The sequence below is a fragment of the Prionailurus bengalensis genome, chromosome A1 (assembly GCF_016509475.1).
Source record: "Prionailurus bengalensis isolate Pbe53 chromosome A1, Fcat_Pben_1.1_paternal_pri, whole genome shotgun sequence".
Classification (NCBI taxonomy): Eukaryota; Metazoa; Chordata; class Mammalia; order Carnivora; family Felidae; genus Prionailurus; species Prionailurus bengalensis.
Window position 1 is genome coordinate 20,474,797 of NC_057343.1, and position 22,000 is coordinate 20,496,796.

The 22,000-nt window shown below is 47.4% G+C and overlaps 1 protein-coding gene and 1 long non-coding RNA gene across 2 annotated transcripts in view; one reads left to right on the forward strand and one right to left on the reverse strand.

Annotated features, from left to right (window-relative positions):
• Nucleotides 1–425: 425 nt before the first annotated feature.
• Nucleotides 426–22,000, reverse strand: part of LOC122481955 — a 28,344-nt gene continuing 6,769 nt past the window's right edge. The window contains exon 2 of the long non-coding RNA XR_006296965.1: nucleotides 426–707. This is a non-coding gene — a long non-coding RNA (uncharacterized LOC122481955). The remainder of the gene's footprint in view (nucleotides 708–22,000) is intronic.
• On the forward strand, nucleotides 2,097–5,066 carry LOC122481937 (guanylate cyclase soluble subunit beta-2-like). Its single transcript, XM_043578222.1, has one exon. The coding sequence runs from the start codon at nucleotides 2,775–2,777 to the stop codon at nucleotides 3,153–3,155; it is 381 nt and encodes a 126-aa protein (XP_043434157.1). The 5' UTR covers nucleotides 2,097–2,774; the 3' UTR covers nucleotides 3,156–5,066.

The following is a 22,000-nucleotide window of genomic DNA, read 5'->3' on the forward strand; positions in this document are numbered from 1 at the left end:
CTTTTCCTTTTTAAGTTTTGGGCATAGAATAACAGTAAGTTTAATGATAGTTATTCCATAATGTTAAGTTGATTTCTGTAGCCTAACAGAGTGCCCGTGGTTAGTGAAGTTATGTATTCCTGGACAGCCTGTGCAGGCATTGGATATTTTATGTACTCTTTGCTTCTTTCTTCCGTGTGTTCCCTGGAAACAGCAGTGAAAGACGTCTCCCCACCTCCATGATGGACGCCTTCACCTGGGCCTGGGTGTCAGATCTAAGTCACAGAATTGGCTAGTTTCTTTGTTAGTGAATTCTAAGAAGTCCCACAAAGCTGGGGAAGAACTGTTACTCCAACTGAAACATTTAACCTCTGTTTCTTGTCAGTCAAAGGTTTGCTGTTGAACACCCCATGCTATCCTTTTCTCTTTCAGAGATGAGCTGCAGATTTGATTTTTAAAATAATATTTATTACTTCCACGGTGTCTGACCATTACTGACCCCTTTTAGTGAGTTGCAAGCATGCGGAGTGATATTTGCAAGGGAGAGTTTACGGTGAGGGTTGCTTTCTGTTCCCCGGTCTCACACCTGTCCTCTGTGGGTAGCTGAGGGTCAAGCAAGCCGGAGTGAATATTCAGAAGTATGTCCCAGGACTCCAAAACCAGAAGATTCGATTGGATGAGTATTTCTCCATCATTCATCCCCAAGTTACCTTCGACATTTTCAGCATCTGCAAATTTATCAACAGTCAATTTGTCCTGAAGGTCCGAAGAGAAAGGATGCCTGAGGCATGGAAAAGTCAGCCCGCACTCAAACTGCGAGGTAAGGAACTCAGCCCTTTCCCATTGCTCTCTGCAGTGTGGGAGATTTCTCAGAAAGGGACCAGGCAGAGCTTTCTGATTTCTTCAGAAAAGCTGGCTAAAAAGCTGGAGGCTGCCCCGGGAGAACTAGTGAGAATCTTTAACTGTTTTTATCATTGAGAGAGCGAAAGCACATGCGAGCAGGGGATGGGCAGAGAGGGAGACAGAGGATCTGAAGCGGGTTCTGTGCTGACAGAAGAGAGAAAGCCAGATGCAGGGCTTGAACTCACAGACCAGAAGATCATGACCTGAGTCAGACGCTTAACTGCCTGAGCCACCAGGCATCCCTAGAGAGAAGCTTCAAAGTGTTGAGTGCAGCAAGCCGTGGCACTGGGGTGGTAACTGAGGAACAGATTCAGGAGATAATTAAGGCAGGAGTTGGAGACTGGACGTCGGTGTTGAAAAAGAGAGAGGATATTTAGGATAAGGATTAGCTTTCTTGCTCGGGTAACTGGGTGGTGAAGGTGTGATTAACAGAAAAGACCCCATGTGAACTCCCTGGGGCAGGGACTTTGCCCATTTGGGTCACTGCTGTCTCCTCCAAGTCTAGAATAGTGTGCCTGGCTCACAGTAGAGACCAAGTGCACGTGCGATGAAGCAATTAAACAGAACATTTGCAAAGGAGCTTGAAGACGAGTTCAGTTGCAGACACGCATGCATAAATATTAATAGGCAATTAAAAAAATCACTGTTGATGGGAGTATAAATTGTCACAATCATTTTAGAGGGCGTTTTAGCAATACGCATCGAAAACATTAAAAGTGAGCATATTCTTCGCCTCAGTAATTCCATTTCTGAGATTATATCCTTAACAGAATTGTCACGATTATCCACAACGACTTACCTTAAGCTTGGTCATTGCGATGTTGTTTATAGGGTGATAAAAGGGGTGTAACATAATCAGTGCTAGCTAATTGCTTAAGTAAAATACAGTATAATCAACGTGGCCAGCGAAAAGTATGATGCATATCTCCATTTATGCCATGGAAGGATATATCTATTATAAAATTGAAGTGAAAAATTCAGATTACAGAAAAAGATGGCAGAGAACCCCATTTTTTAGTAGTTATCTGAGCGGTGTGATTATGGGTGACTTAAAAAAATTTTTTTATTACAAAAATATTAATGTTTATTTTTGAGAGAGAAAGAGTATGAGTGGGGGAGGGGCAGAGAGAGAGGGAGACACAGAATCCGAAACAGGCTCCAGGCTCCGAGCTGTCAGCACAGACCCCGACGCGGGGCTCAGACCCACAAACCGCAAGATCATGACCTGAGCAGAAGTCAGGCACTTAACCGACTGAGCCACCCAGGCGCCCCTATGGGTGACTTTTAATATTGTCTTCAGCCGTTTTCATTTTCTGCAATGCATGTGTACCACTTTTATAATAAAATAATAAACAGATCTGTTCTTAAGGAAATACGTATTGAGTCCAGGCAGCAAGGTTTCTCTGGGAATTCAGATTCATTGTCAGCATGGTGTCGGAGGCAGCTGTGGGATACTAAGAGAGAACGCCAAGACAGAACCCCGGGGAACACCAGCATTGAAGGAATGGGCGAAAAAACCTAAAGGAAAAATTGCAAGAAGTGTCGGGGAAGTCCGTGAAAGTGAGGTTTCAGGGAGGGGGTTCTGCCCAACGCCATCCAACAGCAGAAGGCCTCAGTAAGGGAGAGACAGATAGACTCGTATTGGAGTAGGTAGATCGGAAGCCCGGGATGGGGCCACTTCCAAGTAAAGAGAGGCGCTGCGAGCCAGGGAAGATGGGTAAGTGGAGACAGGATGTATAGACAGACGGCTGTCAAGAAATTTGGCTAGAAGGGAAGGGGTGAGACCGTGCGGTGGATACGAGGGCATATTGTGTGGGTGATGATCTGGCGAGCTGTAGCACCGGCGGGTGACCTGCTGCATTGTCACCTTTCTCTCGTGACGGCAAGGCCAGATGATCTGGATGGAGTCCGCGCGGTGCATGATATACCTGTGCTCCCCGAAGCTCCGCAGCCTGCGAGAGCTGGAGGCGCACCGGATGCACCTGTCTGACATCGCCCCCCACGACACCACCAGGGACCTCATCCTCCTGAACCAGCAGCGGCTGGCAGAGATTGAGCTCTCCAACCAGCTGGAGAGGAAGAAGGAGGAGCTGCGGGTCCTCTCCCAGCACTTGGCCATAGAAAAGAAGAAAACCGAGACCTTGCTTTATGCCATGCTGCCGGAACATGTGGCCAACCAGCTGAAGGAGGGCAAAAAGGTCGCTGCGGGTAAAGCATTCCCTCCCCTTCATGGGTGCCTCTGGCCAAGAGTAGCGGTGTGCCTCAGGGGTTAGGGGCACAGGCTCCGAAACCAGACAGCTCTAGGTCTGGATTCTGGGTCCATCGCTTGTTAGCAGCATGATCTCGGGCAGGTTGCTTGAGATGCACGTCCTCAGTTTTCTCCTCCCAACATCAAGAATAATGAAAGTAATACCGGAGTGAAACATGGATTAAGTAAGAGTGCCTGTCAACTTCACCCACCTGTGGCACATTCTCTAAGACCCGAAAGCTATGGCTTGACACTGGCCTTTTCGTCAGTGGCCACGAATAGAGTTCTTTAGCTGGAAATAATACACCCACACGTTACCTAAATCATGGGCCTCTAAAGACCATTCTGGGAGAGCAGGCCATTTCTGGAGGAAACGATGCCATGTTTACTCTGACCTCGCGTCCCATTTGTCACGGGTGCGTGTTCACCCCCAGACATGTGTGGTAAACTAACTCAATGCCAGGGTGCTGCCAGGTCTCGAGGACCCAAAGGAGGTCACAGTCTTGCGGGTTTGACAGACATATACAGAATAATTTCACAGGGGTGGCGGTAGCCAAAGGAAAGGGAACTAACGTGCGTTGAAGAGCAATTATTGTGCCAGGATCTGTGTTAGACGTTTTTAGACGTGCCATTTCATCGAATTCTCTGAACACTTCTATGAGCGAGGTGCTATTATCCAAAACAGCTTAGTAAATCCACATTCATCCCAGTTTATGAGTAAAAGAGCTGAAGACTAATCAGAAGTCCGTCTAACTCCAACATTCATACTTTTTCCATGACAAAGGTGTGGAAACACAGACGCCAGGGAAATTCATGATAAAAAGGCGTCAGAAAGGAAGACAGGAGGCAGGGGCTGTGAGGGTTTGTATATATCAAGTGTATGGCACTTGAGTTAGACCTTGAGACTTTATTTCAGAGGAAAAGCAGGGAAAGGCATTTTGGGAGAACGGGATTGCAGGAGCAAAGGTGAGGCAGTCTCAAGATAAATACCGCAGCCTGTAGGATACTCCACTTGACATGAGTAGGTAGGTAGGAATTGTGGGGAGAGCTCGAAGAAAGTTCCTTGGGTAAGCTATCGATCTAGGAATTATTGCAGTGTGGGTGGTGGTTAAACACCGACTCTATGAATTATAAATAAGGTCATCCAGGGGGCAGGAGGTGAGAAGGGACGAGGGTTAGGTTTTGAAGCTTAAGGAACACCTATTATTTAAGGAGGAAGAAAAGCCAGTTGGAATGTGCGAAACAAGGAGATAAGAAAGGTAGGGAGAATATGAGGAGCGAACGGCAGGCCAGAAGCCAGAGGGCAGAGGAAGCTACGTGAAGGAGAGATTATTACCAGACGTATAAATAATACAGAGAATGCCCAGCTGTGTTCAAGCAGTCACCCATTTGGTCATCCAACAAGTATTTATTGAGGATCTACTATGTGCCAGGCCCTGCTCTAGGTGCTGGGGATACAGCAGAGTACGAAAACAGTCTCTCATCTCGTGGAGCTTACAGTCCAGTGGGGAAGATAGGCAACAAACAAATAAAAAAATCCCATATAAAATATGCCATGTAAGGCTTGTGGGGTTGGGGGCGGAAATCAGGCCAAAAGGATAGAGTCTAGGGACTGTTATTTTAGATAGAGTGATAAAGGAAGTTCTCACTGAGGTGGTTACGTGTGAGATGTGAGACAGAGCCCTTTGGATATTGGAGAAAAGAGAAGTCGGAGAAAAGAGGCAGAGGAAACAGCAGGTGCCAGGGGCCTAAGCAGGAGGCACTTATGAAACCCCAAGGAGGCCAGTGTGGCTGGAGTGGAGTAAGCCAGGGAGCATGGAGACGTGAGATCAGAGAGATGGTGGGGACAGAGGGGACCCCTTACTGGCCATGGTAAGGATTTTCTTTCTTTTCTTTTTTTTTTGAGGGTGGGGGGGGCAGTGGGGAGAGCAGGAAAGAGCACATGAGCAGGGGAGAGGCAAAGAGAGAGAGAGAGAGGGCAAGAGAGTATCTTAAGTAGCAAGGAGCCTGACACAAGGCTTGATGTGGGGCTTGATCCCACAACCCAGGAATCATGACCCGAGCCAAAACCAAGAGTCGGGCACTCAACTGGCTGAGCCACCCAGGCACCCCAAGGATTTTCCAGTTTAGTCTCAGTGTGTTGAAATCACGGATTTGAGGCACAGGATTGGAGGGTCTGACTTCAACAGGTCATCTGGCTGCCGTATGAAAATTAGCAAGACTGGAAGCAGCCCAAGGAGTTAGGAGGACGCACTGAGCACACGGTAGCCCTCTCGCCAGACACGGATAGTGGAAGTCGCCACTTCGTGACGACCAGTCTCTGTCAGCCCCGGCCTGGATCTCCTGTAGTTCAGGCTCCGCAGCAGGCCACCTGCCAGAAGCTTCTCTGTAAGCCAGACCCCACCCAACCTATTCCTGTCCTGCCGTGGCTCTCATCACACCTTACCGGGTGCTCCTTTACTCTTACGTCTTCTTCACTGGACTGGGAGCACCTTAGAGGCAGAGGTGCCGTCTGTTCCACGTTGCACGCGTCTCCCCGAACAATGACCAGCTCATAGCAGGCACTCAGGGAGTGTCTGTTGGCCGAATGGACCCGGCTCCTTTTCCCCAAGGCTCAGCCAGATTTGGTTCCCAGAGAGCACTCGAGTCTAGAATCCAGAGAATCATCATCCCATATCCTTGGCTCTCACTGACGCTCAGTTTACGTTTTACAGGAGAATTTAAAACCTGCACCATTCTCTTCAGTGACGTGGTGACATTTACTAACATCTGTGCTGCCTGCCAACCTATCCAGATAGTGACCATGCTGAATTCCATGTATTCCAAGTTTGACAGATTAACCAGTGTCCACGAGGTCTACAAAGTAAGTGTTCACCTACTGCGTGTGTGTCCCGCTCAGGCAGGGCGGGAGCTCGGTTATCGGTCTTCCTTCGCCTCTCTCTTCGCTGCTCTGTGGTCTGGTGTGGATGGGAGTGGGGTGAGGAGCTACAGCTAACAGGGAATTGGAGATATCTTAGCAATTTTAGTTTTTCAGAAATCCTTTTATAATATCCAGTGCCAAAAGGCCTTTGAGGGGCACACTGTTGTCCCAGAGAGTAATTCTACCCTTCCATTCAGCAGAGAGTCTAATCTGAATAACGTACGTCTGATATATAGCATCATACGCTAACTCAGGAGCCATGTCTTCTATGGAGCTTCCACCAGAAGCAGAAAGCCCTTTGGGCTAGCTCATTGGTGGTTTCCTGAGTCAGTTTTCCTCTCATCCCTCCCTTATGCTCCGTATACTCCTGGCCAATAACCACCAGCTTCGATATGGTCCTTCTGTCAATATGTGGAAAATGACAAAAATATTTAGTGATATATTGAATGCATGAAGGAAACCATCTGAACACCCTCTCTTCCCTCTTACAGGTGGAAACTATAGGAGATGCCTACATGGTGGTAGGGGGCGTACCAGTGCCCATTGGGAGTCATGCTCAAAGAGTGGCTAACTTTGCTCTGGGGATGAGAATTTCTGCAAAAGAAGTGATGAATCCTGTTACTGGAGAGCCCATCCAGGTAGAGAGAAACCGAGTACTCTGTTTGATATCGACCATCCCGCACACTACAAAGTAGAATTCTGTTTATTAGTCTGCTCACGTGGCTGCTGGGCATGTTACAGTAGGTACGATGGGTAACATCTCCCAACTCTTGTCTTCTCTTGAATATGTTTTAAGTAATAGAAATATTAGCAAAGATATCATCGTCCCAACTTTTCTTAAATTTCAGGGGAGGCTTTGGAGCGTGGGATTCTCATGTGATTTACCACGAGCGTCTTTCTCGATAGCTTGGGACGGTGCTGAGCAAGCCTCTCCACTTGCTTTGCAGGGCCCCATCCGTCTTGGTATCTGGCTCGTTCGTAACGCCTGCTTTTTTATTTGAGCATCCAACCTAACAAGTGGCTCACCCCCGCCCGCCCCTGGGGAAACTGTGTACTCAGCATGTCCTCTCCCAGGTCAAGTCAGGCTGAGGCGGGAAACTGCTTCCAGCCAGCAGCTCGGACACCACGATGCCATGAGAGATTTAGAACAGCTTTCCTCCCACCACGTGGCCCTGAGTGAGACGTCTTCCCACCTTTCTCACAGGAACCTGCTCTTCCAGGCATGGACATTTGTTCACACTGTAAAAGATGGACAATTTGGGAGATGAAAAGCAGGTGTCGTCTTCTGTCTGCTCAGCAGATCCTTGACGCCCTGAGATGCCTTAGAGCAGGGCTTCTGCATTTTAAAATGCAATCCCTTCCCTGATCCTGGCAGTCAGGTCTTCAAAATAAACTACACAGCCAACCAAAACTCAATAGACAAGTATAAGACAGAATCGGATTTTTCTAAATTATGACCCTTATGTAGGAGATTCTGAAGATGTGTTCAGCTCACCTTCACCACAAGTCAGACACTGAGAAATGCTGCAGGTTCTGGTTCCGGTATGCACTGCGTGCTTCTGAGTAAAAGCCGGCTTTACGTAATTGCAGGAACTACATATCCACAATATTTGGTCCGTTGGAAACACGCAGATACATCCGTTGAATAAAAGCCCCAGGATCATAAATAAAAAAATCAAGATGGGAGGGAATGAGATAAGAAGGTCAGATAAGGGATATGTGTTTCAGTTAAAGGGCTCTAATATAAGCCATTAAAGAAAAAAAGGATTGAATATATACCATTGTGTAAAGTGTGTGTGTGTGTGTGTGTGTGTGTGTGTGCACGTGAGTGTGTGTAAAAGGCATAGCTATAGAGATGACAGTAATGTCATACCAGTAAGAATGAAATTAAACAATGAATTCCTGGAAACTATCCTGGTGGATTTTACCCAGAAGAAAGCAGGAAAAGATGTTATCAAGTTTAAGATAAGAATAGGGACATAGGAGCATCATTAAATATCCTCCAGAAACAACCTACCGTGTGGGTTTATTTAAGGAAGTAGGGAAAAGGACTTGAAGCATTTCACTCTCTTAGAAGAACTGTGCTGCCATTTCAACAATTTTTAAATTAGTACTCTTTGAGATCTTCTACTATTTTATTCACATTTCCTTCAACGCACATGTACTGAGGTCCTACTCTGCATGAGACAGTATTCTCGGTGTTTGACAGGCTCATTTTCCTAGAGGAATGCATCTTCTTATTTCAGGGAGAAGAAAATCTAGCCTGAAAAGATAACTAAGTCTGGTTAGGACATAGAAAGCTGCAATAGGCTGCTCTTCCCATACTAGTCGTTAAAAAAACGTAGTGAGCAAAGAAATAGAAATAAACTGATTCCAGAAAGCAACCAGCCCTTTCAAAGAGGACACCCACAGTTATGTTCATGTCTAGTAGAGCTGCAGGTGAGGGTGAGAAGAAACCAGTCTGAATTTTAGCGAACTTTAATGGCCACATGGAGGCCAGAATGATAGGTTAGAATCCCAAAGATCCTGTCTTTCGTCAGTTCTAGCCACAGAATCTGTACCCGTCTACCAACTCTCCCACAAGCCTTCACCAAGTACATGTGGTTATTCAGTCAAAGGATGGGGTTAGGAGGAGAACTGAGAGAAACCCCCAGTCCCTGAGGCGTGTGAGGCACATTCTCCAAACGCGAGTCAATGGCCCATGAAAAGGTAGGGTTAGAGTCAGAGAACAGACAGAAATCCCTGTGAGGTATTCTTGGCCTTTACCAAGTGCACTACAATGACACTTTGAAGTCTAAGGGCAGAGAAGAATGGTAAAGAGAAATCTCCCAATGTGCAGAGAGCCAGCATGGGACTAAAGAGCAAAGAGACCCCCAAACACCTCACCTCACAATTAGGCTGTAAATCAGAAAGAGATCTTCCACAATTTAGAAAGCCGGAGACTTACTGTAAAGTATAAGGAGGTTCTCAGATCCTTGCTTGTCCCCACATCCCGAGCCCTGATGGCGATAAAATCCTGATCTAGCCTTCTTAATATATGAAATCATATATTGCATGGAATCTAGCAGTATCTTGGCAAAAGAAGCCCAGACTCAATTCAAATACAGATAAAATTAACCCAGTCTCCACTCTAGCAGCCTGACAAAAAAGAGATTTGAACTTTACTGAACACTGAATATTATCTACTTCAGTCTCTACTGTAGTTTCACATACAATATAGAACATACAACTAAATAATTAAAAATATGAGATGCTAGAAAATCAAGAGAAATGTGGTTTAGTGTATAGCCAAGAGAGGAAATAGTCAACAGAAGCAGGTCTGAAAATGGCCTGGATGTTGGAATTGTGGGACAGAATCTTTTCAATAACTACAATAAAGATTTTAGGAGATCTACTGGAAAAGGGGAACTGGTTTGAACAGATGGGAAATACATGCTATCTATCTATAACTATCTATTAATCTATCTATCCAATGGAAATGGAAACCATGATCTCAGAAATCGGGAATAGAGAATTCATTTTAGGGCTTTAACAGATTCTAGACACAGTAAAGGAAAGGATCAAGGATTGTGCAAATGAACAATACACTGAAACACAGAGAAGGAAGTAGGGTGAAAAAAATGAAACAGCACATCCTAGATCTGTAGGACAATATCAAATGGAACTAGGGTCCTAGAAGGATACAGTGAGACTGGGTCGGAAGAAATATGTGAAGAAATAATGACTGAGAATTTTCCAACATTGATGAAGGATATCAACTTACATATCCAAGAGCTTAGCAAACCCAAACAGGATAAATACAGAGATAAGCACTTCCATTCTTAAATACCAAAAGCCCTACTCAGTGCAATTCAGCAAGAAAAAGAAATCTACGACATAAAGATTGGAAGGGAAGATGTAAAATGATCTTTTTACAAAGACGGTGGTGCACTTATAAAACCTCAGCAAGATCAAAATACCCAGGTCACAGGATATAAGGACAGCGCACAAAAATTAGTTGAATATGTATATACTAAGGACAAAAATTTGGAAAATGAAATAGAAACAAACTACCTAAATTTAGTTTTAAATGTTGGAAAATAAGCAAACTGGAGGACTTGCACTACCTAATTGCAAGATTTACTGTAAAGCTACACTAACAAAGACAGAGTGAAATTAGAAGGATACACATGGATCATTGGAGCAGTACAGAGAGCCCAGAAAGAAACTACATATTTAAAGTCAATTAATTTTTTTTTTTCTCAACGTTTTTTTATTTATTTTTGGGACAGAGAGAGACAGAGCATGAACGGGGGAGGGGCAGAGAGAGAGGGAGACACAGAATCGGAAACAGGCTCCAGGCTCCGAGCCATCAGCCCAGAGCCTGACGTGGGGCTCGAACTCCCCGACCGCGAGATCGTGACCTGGCTGAAGTTGGACGCTTAACCGACTGCGCCACCCAGGCGCCCCAAAAGTCAATTAATTTTTAACCAAGGCACAAAATCAGGTCAGCAGGGAAAGGAATTTCTTTTTAAGAAATGGTTCGTTTCTGGGGCAGCTGGGTAGCTCAGTCGGTTAAGTATCCGACTTCAGCTCAGGTCATGATCTCGCAGTTTATGAGTTCGAGCCCTGTTTCAGGCTCTGCGCTGACAGCTCAGAGCCTGGAACTTGCTTCAGATTCTGTGTCTCCCTCTCTCTCTCTCTGCCCCTCCCCCACTTGCAAACTCTCTCTCTCAAAAATAAATAAAAGTATTTTTAAAAATTTTTAAAAAGATGGGGCGCCTGGGTGGCGCAGTCGGTTGAGCGTCCGACTTCAGCCAGGTCACGATCTCGCGGTCTGTGAGTTCGAGCCCCGCGTCGGGCTCTGGGCTGATGGCTCCGAGCCTGGAGCCTGTTTCCGATTCTGTGTCTCCCTCTCTCTCTGCCCCTCCCCCGTTCATGCTCTGTCTCTCTCTGTCCCAAAAATAAATAAACGTTGAAAAAAAAATTAAAAAAAAATTTTTTTAAAAAAGAAATGGTTCATTTTAATTGAAAATACATATGGAAAGAAAAATGTACCTCAATCCTTCATATATAAAAATTAATTTGCTATATATCACAGATGTAAACATAAATGCTAGAACCATAAAGCTTTTTGAAGGAAATATAGGCGAATAGCTCCATGAATTTGGGGTAAGCACTAATTTCTTAGATTGGACACAAAAAATATTAATCGTGAAAGTAAAAAAACCTGATAAACCTCATTATTGTGGGCCAAATTTTGTTCCCCCCAAATTCATATATCGATGCTTTACCCCCCAGGCCTCAGTATATGACTATATGTGGATATAGGGCCTTTACAGAGGTGGTCAAGTTAAAATGAAGCTGTTAGGGTGGGCTCTAATCCCATTTGACTGGTGTCCTTGCAAGAAGAGGAAATCTGGACATAGGAAGAAACACCAGGGATGCACAGGCACAAAGAAGAGACTATGTGAGGCCATCCACAAACCCAGGGGAGATGCTGCAGAGGGAACGAAGCCTGCCAACACTTCGATCTCATACTTCAAGCCTCCAGAACTGGGAGAAAATAAATTCCTGTTGTTGAAGCCACTCAGTCTGTGGGTGTACAGAATGGGAAAAATACTTGAAATATATGTGTATCCCATATCCAAGCATATAGTAGAGAACTCCTCTATATTAACGATGAAAGATAATCCCGGTTTTTATATGAGCAAACTCTTGAACAGACTTTTCAAGAAAAAAGGTACAAGAACGGACACAAGCTGCATGAAAATGTGCTTAACATCGTTAGCCGTCAGCAACATGCAAATTAAGACCACAACGAGGTAGCATTTCACACCCACCAGAAGACCAAATGATGGTGAGACTGTGGAGCAACTGGAGTGTCACATTGCTGATGAGAATGTAAAATGGTGCAAACACTCTGGAAAATTGCTAGCAAATGGTCTGATTTTTGGTTTTGTTTTGTAACATTAAATACGCATCTACCTTGTGATCCAGGAATTCTACCTGTAGGCACTTACCTAAGAAAAATGAAAATGGGTGTCTACAAACAGATCTGTATAAGAGTGTTCCTAATGGCCCCAAACTGGAAATAACCCAAATGTTCGTGAAGTTAGAAGCCTGGATAAAGAAACTGCGGTATGTTTTTACAATAGAACAGTTGCAGTAATAGAAGAATGAACAACTGAAACATACAACAACATGGATGAATCTCAGAAACATTCAACTGGATAAATGAAGGCAGGCACAGAACAATATGCTCTATGATTCCATTTGTGCATAGTCCTAGAACAGGCAAATAATTCTTTGTAAAAGAAATGAGGAAGCCGTTACCCCTGCAGAGAGGCAGGGAACTTAACTGGAAAGGGCAACAAGGGGACGTCGCGAAGTAATGAACGTAGTCTGTGTTTTATTCTGGATGGTGGATTATAGGGTATATGCTCCTGTCAAAACTCACGGAGCTAAATGCTGAAGATCTGTCTTTCCGTTTTAGGTATATTATACCTTAATTTAAAAATAAAAGCAAGAGTATTCGACGGTCCCTTTTCAGTGAGATTCTCTTTGTACAGATCAGAGTGGGGATCCACACGGGACCAGTCTTAGCAGGTGTGGTGGGAGACAAGATGCCGCGGTACTGCTTGTTCGGTGACACTGTGAACACGGCTTCTAGGATGGAGAGTCACGGGCTTCCCAATAAAGTGCACCTCAGCCCCACGGCCTACAGGTAGCCATTCATTTATTCCTTCCTTCCTTTGTCTTTTCCTACTTACAGAATAGAATGCTCACGGTGCCTGGCAGCCGTGGGATCGAGGGTAGTGAAGGAAACCCGTGGTTCTTCTCCCGTGCCACGCTGGCTTATAGAAGACATTGTACCAGACAACAAATACTGTCGAGCCTCTTCCATAAGATAGTTTTGCTCCCAAGGAGCATATGGTCTAACGTGGGGATTGGCAAAGCATAGTCATAGGCCAAATCTAGTCTGCTGCTTGTTTTTTGTAAATAAAGTTTTATTGGAACACAGCCATGCTTGTTGATTTACACATTGTCTATGGCTGCTCTCATGGGACAACAGCAGAGTCGAGGAGCTGTGGCAGAGGCCGTATGGCCTGCAAAGCTGAAAATATTTACTCTCTGGTCTTTTGCAAAAAAAGTGTGCTGACCCTTGGTCTCGCAGAAAAAGAAAGAAGTGTTCACTAATAATTATTTTGAAAGTGTGGTAAGTACAATGGTAAAGATAAGCATAAAATAATACTTATGGTTTCTTGAGACCTTACAGGAGGTGAACCAAATTCTGTTCTGAGTTATTTTATATATGTATATGTTCATTTACTCTCACAACGGCTCTGTGAAAATGTACTATTATTCTTATCTACAGAGGAGAAAAAAAAAATCAGGCACAAAAAAGTTAATGACTCGCTTCGGGTCCCAAGTTGGCTAGGAAGGAAAAGAGCCCAGATCAAATGTGGGGTGAGGCTCTGAGTCCCTGCTTTATCCACTGTACTCTTGTGCTTGAGGTAATTCAAGCGTGTGTGTCTTGGGAGACTAAGCGGGGTGCCTCATCCAGTAAAGAAATCCTTTGTGGAGGAAGAGATTCCTGAGCTGAATCTTGAACAAGGAGTTCCGAGTAGGATTTAGCCAAAGCTGAGGCTTTGGGGGAGAAAACCCAGCAGTACCAGCACAGATGTAGAGTAGGAGCTAAGAACTACAATTTAGCTTGCTAGAGTAGACAATATGGAGCAGAAAGTAGCGTGAGCTGTGTGTGCCCTGTCGAAGAGCAAGGGTGTGCATTGTAGGTGGAGAAGAGCCCCCGGGGAGTGTGAGATTGCAGACAATAGGGGGCCCAGGGTTTTATTTGATGCTGATACTCAAGACCATGCAAGGACAGGGTGTACCTGGGTGTACCTGGGTGGCTTAGTTGGTTAAGCATTGGACTTTGGCTTAGGTCATGATCTCATGGTTTGTGAGTTAGAGCCCCACATCAGGTTCTACGCTGATGGTGTGGGGCCTGTTTGGGATTCTCTCTCTCTCCCTCTCCCTCCCCGCCCCTCTCCCACTTATTCTCTCTCTCTCTCAAAATAAATAAACTTAAAAAAAAAAAAGACTGTGCGAGGACAGATTTGAGGATCAGGAAACAGGACAGAGAGGACCTGTTAGGAGCTGGGTTTGAGCCAGAGCATTGGTGGTGGGAATTTGGGGGAAAGTAAAATCAGCTGAACCTGGTAACTGCTAGAAATGGAGAATGAGAAAGAGGGAGAAGCCTCGAATGTCTCCCAGGCCTCCATCCTGGGTGACAGCGACCTGAATCTCACCACTGGAGACAGGACAGGTAAGAGGGCTTCCAGTCTACAGGGGCAGATGATGAGTTCAGGTTCGGAAGTGTTGAATTCAAAGGAACCGCAGAGCATCCTAGGTAGAGGTGCCATTACATGGATGGATGAAATATGGAGTTGAGGTATTGGCTGGGGCTCCCAACTTGGCGAAAGCAACATATGGTTGGTAATTCAGCCAGGGGATTGATGAGATCACCTGGGAAAGGTGCGGTGGGAAAAGAGCAGCGCAAAGAACCAACATTTAAGTGGCAGGTGGATGAAGAGGGGCCCGTGTGAGAGGCAAAAGACATAAGAAAGAAACGGCAGAGTTCAGGCTGAGAGGCACCCTTGGAGATATTTTTAGGGAGGAGGAATTGAACAAAAGTGTCAAAATAGTGACAGGGACTGAGACACGTGCACCAGAGGTTTTGAGGACACGATCAGAAGTAGTTGTGGTAGAATGGTGGGGATAGACGCTGGGATATGGGTTGAAGGATAAGTGGGAGAGAGTGTATAGGATTAAGGGAGGAGATGATAACGTGGGAAGGTTTTTGCTTCTGTTTGGGAAGGAAGGGACCTTAGCAGGCTAGCAGGCTGAGGGAGGATGCAGACGGTGGGAGCCGGAGAGAAAGTGAGAAGTGGCTGGTTGGGCCAGGCCTTGAGCAAGCGGGAAGGGACATCGATCGGGTGCCCCTGCACAAGACACGGCATCCTCTGAGACACCTCATCCTCAAAGACTGGGGAAAAGGGGGCGTGTCGCCGGTGGGGTGAGAGGCTGTGGGGTCTTACCTATAAATGGTTAAAACTTCATACAAGAATCAGATCACAAGGTAGGAAGCACAGTGACTTGAGGGTGAGGAAAGCAGGTGCCAAGTGGGGGGACTTGAGGAGAACAGTGAAGGTCTGAAAACTCCACAAAACTGGGAAGGGACAAGGGAAGGTCAGTGAGTGCTAAGACCTGGCTGAGGCAGCTGACCACGAATTAGAAAATCTCTGGTCTGCACTGTTCTGTGGTTTCTCTCCATTAGCTGGCGACAGCCAGTAAATAAATAAGCAAGAAAGCGTTCCGTAGGTACCCCATAGCTCTGTCTCTTTTCACAGGCCCCCTCCCTACACCCTTCTCTTCCGTTCCTTGGCAGCCAGAAGTCAGGGAGCAAGCTTGGGTGGTTAGGATGAGCAAGCTGGGGTAACGGGGTGCCTGGGGAAGATGGAAAGGAGAGCGCTGATCTCCAAGGAGCCTCCTGCTTCAGAACCACGTGGCGCTGGCGCACACTTCCGCGTCACCCTCTCCATTGTTGCCAAAGCTTAAGTTCTACATCCGTGATCTTTGCTACCTGGTGCGATTTGTTCTCTCTGTGCAGAGCTCTGGAGAATGAAGGGTTTGAAATAGTTGAGAGGGGCGAAATCGAAGTGAAAGGGAAAGGGAAAATGACCACCTACTTTCTGATCCGGAACCTGCATGCCTCGGAGGACGAGATCATGGGCAGACCTCACAGCCGGCTTGATCGCAAGGGTGAGCAGAAAAGAGAAGCTGCATCTCAGTGTCAGATATTTTTTCCACTAACAACTTCAGATGTGTTTAGTGGAGCTCTTGGGCATGTGGGGTCGGCGTGGGTCATCCCTTTGCACGACTTTCTTTGGGTCGAGGCTCCCAAGGATCAGAGCAACCAGGATGAACACTTGCATCCGGGGTAGTCTGATGCCCCTGGAGCTGGGCTGATGGGCCCAGCCTAAAGGGTCCCTCATGCATTCATTTTCAAGGTTCTTGCTGGTCCCGCAAGGGGGCTTTCACATCTGTCTGTCCTGCAGTTTGGGGACGCCTTTAGAAGCTCTCTGCTTCTCAGCCTCAGAGGAGACTCCAGGACTGGCTTTCCTCACACCCTGAAACCATCCACCTTTCTCGTTTTCTGCTGGCTTCTAAAACTGGGAAGAAGGACAAAATCTGTGACTCACACAGCTCCAGGAATGACAGGAGAGTGAGTTTAGGTTAAAACAACCCAGTGCTAAGCCAGCCCAGGGATCCCCATTTGGCTCACGGTGCCGCAGCAGATGGAATCCAATGAGGAGGTTTCTATCGGCTGCCAGGCAGGCCCCTCCGCCCCACGCGGTCAGGGCCCCTTAACATCTGCCCTGGTTAATGCTGGGAGGTGCTGACCCGACGGGGAAACCCAGGAGCAGGGGGAAAACCTCCCTGAACCTCTGAAGCAAAGTGGAGGAGGAAGTGGATTCTTTCTGACAGGAGCTAATCTCTAGCTGCTCCAGGGGCTTGCCAAGGAAAATCTCGAAACCCAGGGGTTTCTGGTTGCTAATACGTGCGGGAGGTCTCTTTGGGACACACGGGTTAACGTTACTATTTTTTAAAGTGGGGCTATCCCAATAAAGAGATGGGTATTTGAAGAGCTTGAAATATTGTTTTCATAGCACGTGCACCTCGCATCGGTCTCCCTGTGAGCTGGGACGGGTTGGGGCCACAATTGACTGATGCAGACACTGAGATAGAGAGATCTAAGTTAAAAACTAGGAATAACTTTGGCTGGTATAGACCAGAGGGACCCTTAACAGAGTTTTGGGCCTGAATTTCTAGGCTCAAGGTGCCTCGCCCATGACATCACCTTCTCCCTCCCACCAGCATGCCCTCCCCACAAGGGAGAAGCAAGGTTTTTCCCCCCTTTTTTTTGCTTTGTTGTCAGAACTAGACAACGTAAATGGGGAGAGGCATTGTGCCACCTGATTGTGCGAGAGGAGAGACGGGGCTGGAGGCTTTAGCACCAGGACGCAACAGCATCCGGCCCAGATGCACCTAGCTGAAACTCGATACCGCTTTCTCCCTTGTTGCCCCCACAGGGGTTCTCAGATGGGAAAGTTTGAGAAACAGGATTCTAGAACATGGCGTGGGTCAGTCGACTCTAAACTCCTTTCGGTTCTGAGCTGGAAAAACAATACTAACCAACAGTAGAATATGAGTAAGGTGCCTCAGTTAAAGATTTCACTGTGGACCTTGAGAAAGAGAAAGGGTGTGAAAGAGAGGGAGGGCTAGCCCCTTCTGGACCCTAAACAGCATCTCTGTGCAAGTTGGGGAAAAGCACACTTTGGGGGGGGGGTAGATATCTCCCCAGGTATGGTTGATGGCAAAGGAAAGCCACCTGTTCCTCTGGGCTGACATCAGCCCCACTCCTGACCTCCTTGGCCAGGTATCTCCATGCAGAGAAATGGCAGAAAGATCTCAGCCTTTTTTCTTTCCATGCTTCTCTCCATTTCCCCCTCCCCATCAGCCTAGGATCTCCTGCCAGGAGCGGAGGTTCGAGCCCTGGGGAAGGGAGTGCCTGCCCCTCCCATCCCCACTGCAACCCAGTGCTGGAGATGGCCCCCAAACATGATCCTATTAGCCTGCAGGGGCCAAGGGACTTTGCCCCACACAGCAAGACCCAGCCTCTCAAAGCCAGTGATGGGGGAGGGGGATGCAGAAACACTAATATGCACGCTAATGTTCTTCCTGAATTGGCCTCTTTCCTCAGATTATCTCCCAAAGGACACACACACTGGTGTTTTGGGTGATTTGGGGGAGGCACGGGAAGAAGTCCAAGGAGATGAAAGTGAGCAGAGTGGCACTGAGGCCCACGCTAAGAACCATGGGTAACTGCAGTGGAGCAGGGTGAGAGGGCCTCAGCAGTGACCTTCCGGTGCCCTTGTGGGTCCGAGCTCCTCCCCAACCTGGCAGGAGGGGACACCCGGGAGGTAACAGGAGCAAGAAAGGATGGCACCCCGGAGCGCTCTTGCTCAAACCATTCTCCTTTCTCCCTTTTGTTCTCCAAAGCAAGTGCATTTACTGATTCATCTTCTAGCTGGTGAATGCATTAAACATATTAAATGTCACATAATCTCCCCAGCAGTGACATTTAACAGGTGGAACCACTGTCCAGCAAGTCCTTCACACGACGGGCACCTGAGGAAATACCCACGGGGCGGCTGATGTTCAGAGGCACCAAAGAAAGGCCCCCACTTCTGCAGCTCATGAGGTTGGCTTGCCACCCTCACTTTCCCTTCCCCACCTGCTTGTTCGCAGAAGCAACTACTCAAGGACGTCAAGACAGAGCAGCTGTTGCCATCATGCAGTACAAGGACAGTAGGCAGCTGTCCCTGAAGAGTGACACAGCAGATGGTGAGTTCACTGACCACTACAGACACCCCCAGCGCCGCGGGGCAGGAGAATCGGTGGGTTCAGAGGTGTGGCTCGTGGGGGGGTGGGGCAGCTCAGGTGGAGTCCCTGCCTTCATACGGCCTGCGTTTTAGTTGTGGAAGACACACAACATAGAGCAAATAAATAAGATCACTTTAGGTAGCGACCGATGTTAGGAAGAAAATGAAAAACTGGGCAATGGAGAAGAGGGCAATGGAGGCTCCTTCGGGGCAGCAGGATTTAAGCTGAAATGTGCAGGATAAGAGCCAGCCATGCGGCTGTCATGGGGACTTTCAGACAGTGCCATGGTGTAAGCAAACATGAGCATGGTGAAGAAGAAGAAAGAAGAAGAAGAAGAAGAAGAAGAAGAAGAAGAAGAAGAAGAAGAAGAAAGAAGAAGAAGAAGAAAGAAGAAGAAGAAAGAGGAGGAGGAGGAGGAGGAGGAGGAAGAAGAAGAAGAAGAAGAAAGAAGAAGAAGAAGAAGAAGAAGAAAGAAGAAGAAGAAGAAGAAGAAGGAAGAAGAAGAAGAAAGAAGAAGAAGAAGAAGAAAGAAGAAGAAGAAGAAGAAGAAGAAGAAGAAGACGACAACGGCCAGTGTAGACGTCTGAAGAGGAGTAGAAGAGGAAGGGGGCAGTAGGGGATGAGAGGTAAGCAGAAGCCCTGGCCAGTGTGGTTTTGAGCTTTCCTATCCACACACAGAAAGTCTGAGTGTAAGTAAGGGGCAAGGCAGGGAGCGATGGGAGCTCCATGGAAATGTTCCATGGGCGAAGGTCTCTACCACTTGAGTTCCTAAGTGACTGCTCCATAAACAGCTCGGAATGGGAAGTCTAAGAACCCTTCGTGCTCTAGGAAGGGGAACAAATTCATTGTTCAAACTTGCGCTACATGGGGATGCCTCCACAGGAGAGATGAACAGGTCTTGGCAGGAGCTGGGCTTCTTGCTTAACATGAGACAGAAGTTTCTCAGCTGGGCCCCTGATTCGGTATCTCCTCCAACTGCTGCTTTCCTGGACATACACCAATTCCAACAACTAAAGAAGGAGAAACTGAGGTCACTTCAGTTTGGGGGTGAAAACTGGATGGGTAGAGAACTGGCATTTGTTGGGCAACAAGTTCGTCCTGGGCATTTTACCCACTTTATCTCATTTGACACAAGAGTCCTGTGACTGTTCCCGTAACAGAGGTAAGAAAGTTGAAGTTCATAAAAGTGATGTAATTTCGATGAAGTCCCACAGCTAGTAATTGGAAGAAGTAGGACTTGATCCTCATGCTTGTTTGTCTCAGCAGCCTGTATTCAGGTGAGCAATGGACCCAAACGATTTCGGTTTCCCCAGGTGGTAGGCCTGGGGACCTCCAGACTTCACGGTGCCCCGCCGTGTTTCTCTCAGATCCTCTGGGCCCCGACTGAGCAGCGTTTTGGTTGTTTCTGAGTGTGATTAGCAGGCGTATTAGTGAGGACCAGCTCACACAGTGTGGGTGAATGATAACACGTGTGGTATGAGCCAGAGGCTTGGAAATGAGGACAGAGGGCAGCTGAGCCACCGGGCCTCAGTCTGGCCGTCCAGACTCAGACCTACCAGATCAGAAATTGCTTTGCACAACTTCCCCAGGGAATCGGAGTTTGAGTTTAGCGCGACACACAGGCTTCTTCCTCATCTCTGATGGCGGACAGCGGACGTAGAGTTTCCCCTTGAAGGATTCACGTCACCTGCTCCCAGGGCCTGCCTTGTCATTGTGATTTAGGTCTCAGTTCTGGTGGGTTTGGGGCTACATGTGATAATGTCACACTTAGCACTGAGGGTGCCAGGTCACTGCAGGAGCCCCCACTCTCACCTCCAGCCTCGGGGCCATTCCGGTCGGCCCCTACGTGGGCGTCATTACGGGAAAGTGCTTCTTTTAGCAGCCAAAACCTGTCAGGACCCTGACGATTAGGCTGTTGGCTCTTGGTACCTCAGGGTTCTGCCTGCCTCCCGACCTCTAGGCAGTTGGAAGGCCATTGAAGACTCACCTCATCCATCACGTCCGCCATCAACCTCACCAGGTCGTCACCTGGTTGCCACACTTCTGATCGCTTTCCAGGGGCACCCATTCCCATCTGACTTGGCTCCCAGATGTGGGAAGCAGGCGCTTCCCTGCCTCCCTCTCCCCCTCTGTGCACAGAGCTGCAGAGGCGGGGAGCAAACCACACAGGCCCCTCTCTGAGGGCCGGCTGAGATGTGATGTTCACCCCTTCCCTTGGCCCTCTTTCAAAGCGGGGGGGGCTCCCTGAATCTCTGTGAGGCCCAGCCCAAGTGTCTGCCTGCCCTGGCAATAGGAAACACTCCAGCAGGACCCAGGCCTGCAGGCTGCACCCAGGACCTGATTTGCACTTGAATAACACTCTTTTCTTCTACCCCACTATGGTTTTGGGTGTTAGATGTGTCGGTGGAGAGACTCCCCAGTGCAATTAAACGGGAGTATTGAGCCGGAGAGAAATCAGTGTGTGTTGACTCAGATATTTAAGCAACCACCTTTCAGTATTGACTAAAAAATTGGCCTTCCAGCTGTCCCTGCTGGCAGGCTCTTCTGGCATCTCGACAGACCGCTGTTACTGTGTTTTTCAAATTTCGACTTGCTTCGACTTGTCTCCTAACTGATTCTCCCAGCAATTATAATAATGGGTTCCAGGCTGACCTGTATACAGCACTTAGGCATGCAGCCCAGGCTCCTCTCTGGAGGTGACCCCTTCTTATAAATCAGCCCAAGGTCTTATAAACCAGACCACTTGCTGGGTTCATGGCAGGTTAAGTCAGTTTGAAGGACTTCTTACACAACTCCTACCTGCTCCGCTGGAGGGTGGTGGCGACAGGGGTCCCTCTCTGAGTTGAGCCGTCTACCTGCTGGGGGCTCCGCCGATTCCCCCCAAGTCTGACTCAGTCTTCCTGACAGGAGGAACTTCCCCACCCTGGGCCATCCTCCTCGTGGGTGATTCTCGCAAGCAGGAGTCTGTGGTCACTTAATTGGCAGGTCCTCGCCCCTCACTTTGCAGAGTCTTGACAATACAAGTCAAGTGTCTTTCCCAGACGTGTCCAGTGAGCTGGGGCCCCGCTGGTTGGGAGCCAGGCGAAGGAGCCTGGGCCTGTATTCCTGGCCCTCAGACCTTTCAGCGGCCCATCTGAGGCCTTTCTAAGCATGGCTGTCAGATCTTCCTGACCTCTTCTCTTTGGGGTTGATGAATGGCATAGCTGGGTGTTTGTTGTTGTTGTTTGTTTTTGTTTTGTTTTGTTTTTTGCTAGAAGACTGGTCATCATATGTATTTATTTATTAATATTGAAGTATTGTTGACACACGATGTCACATTAGTTTCAGGTGTGTGACACAGTGATTCGAAGAGAATGTGTACATTATACTGTGCTCACCACGGTGTCACCACCGTCTGTCACCATGCAGTGCTGTTACGATACCATTGACTATATTCCCCGTGTTGTGTCTTTTATCCCTGA

Bases quoted from the DNA above. Each gene is read 5' to 3' on its own strand.
- LOC122481937 (XM_043578222.1), top strand. From the start codon at position 2,775: ATGATCTGGATGGAGTCCGCGCGGTGCATGATATACCTGTGCTCCCCG.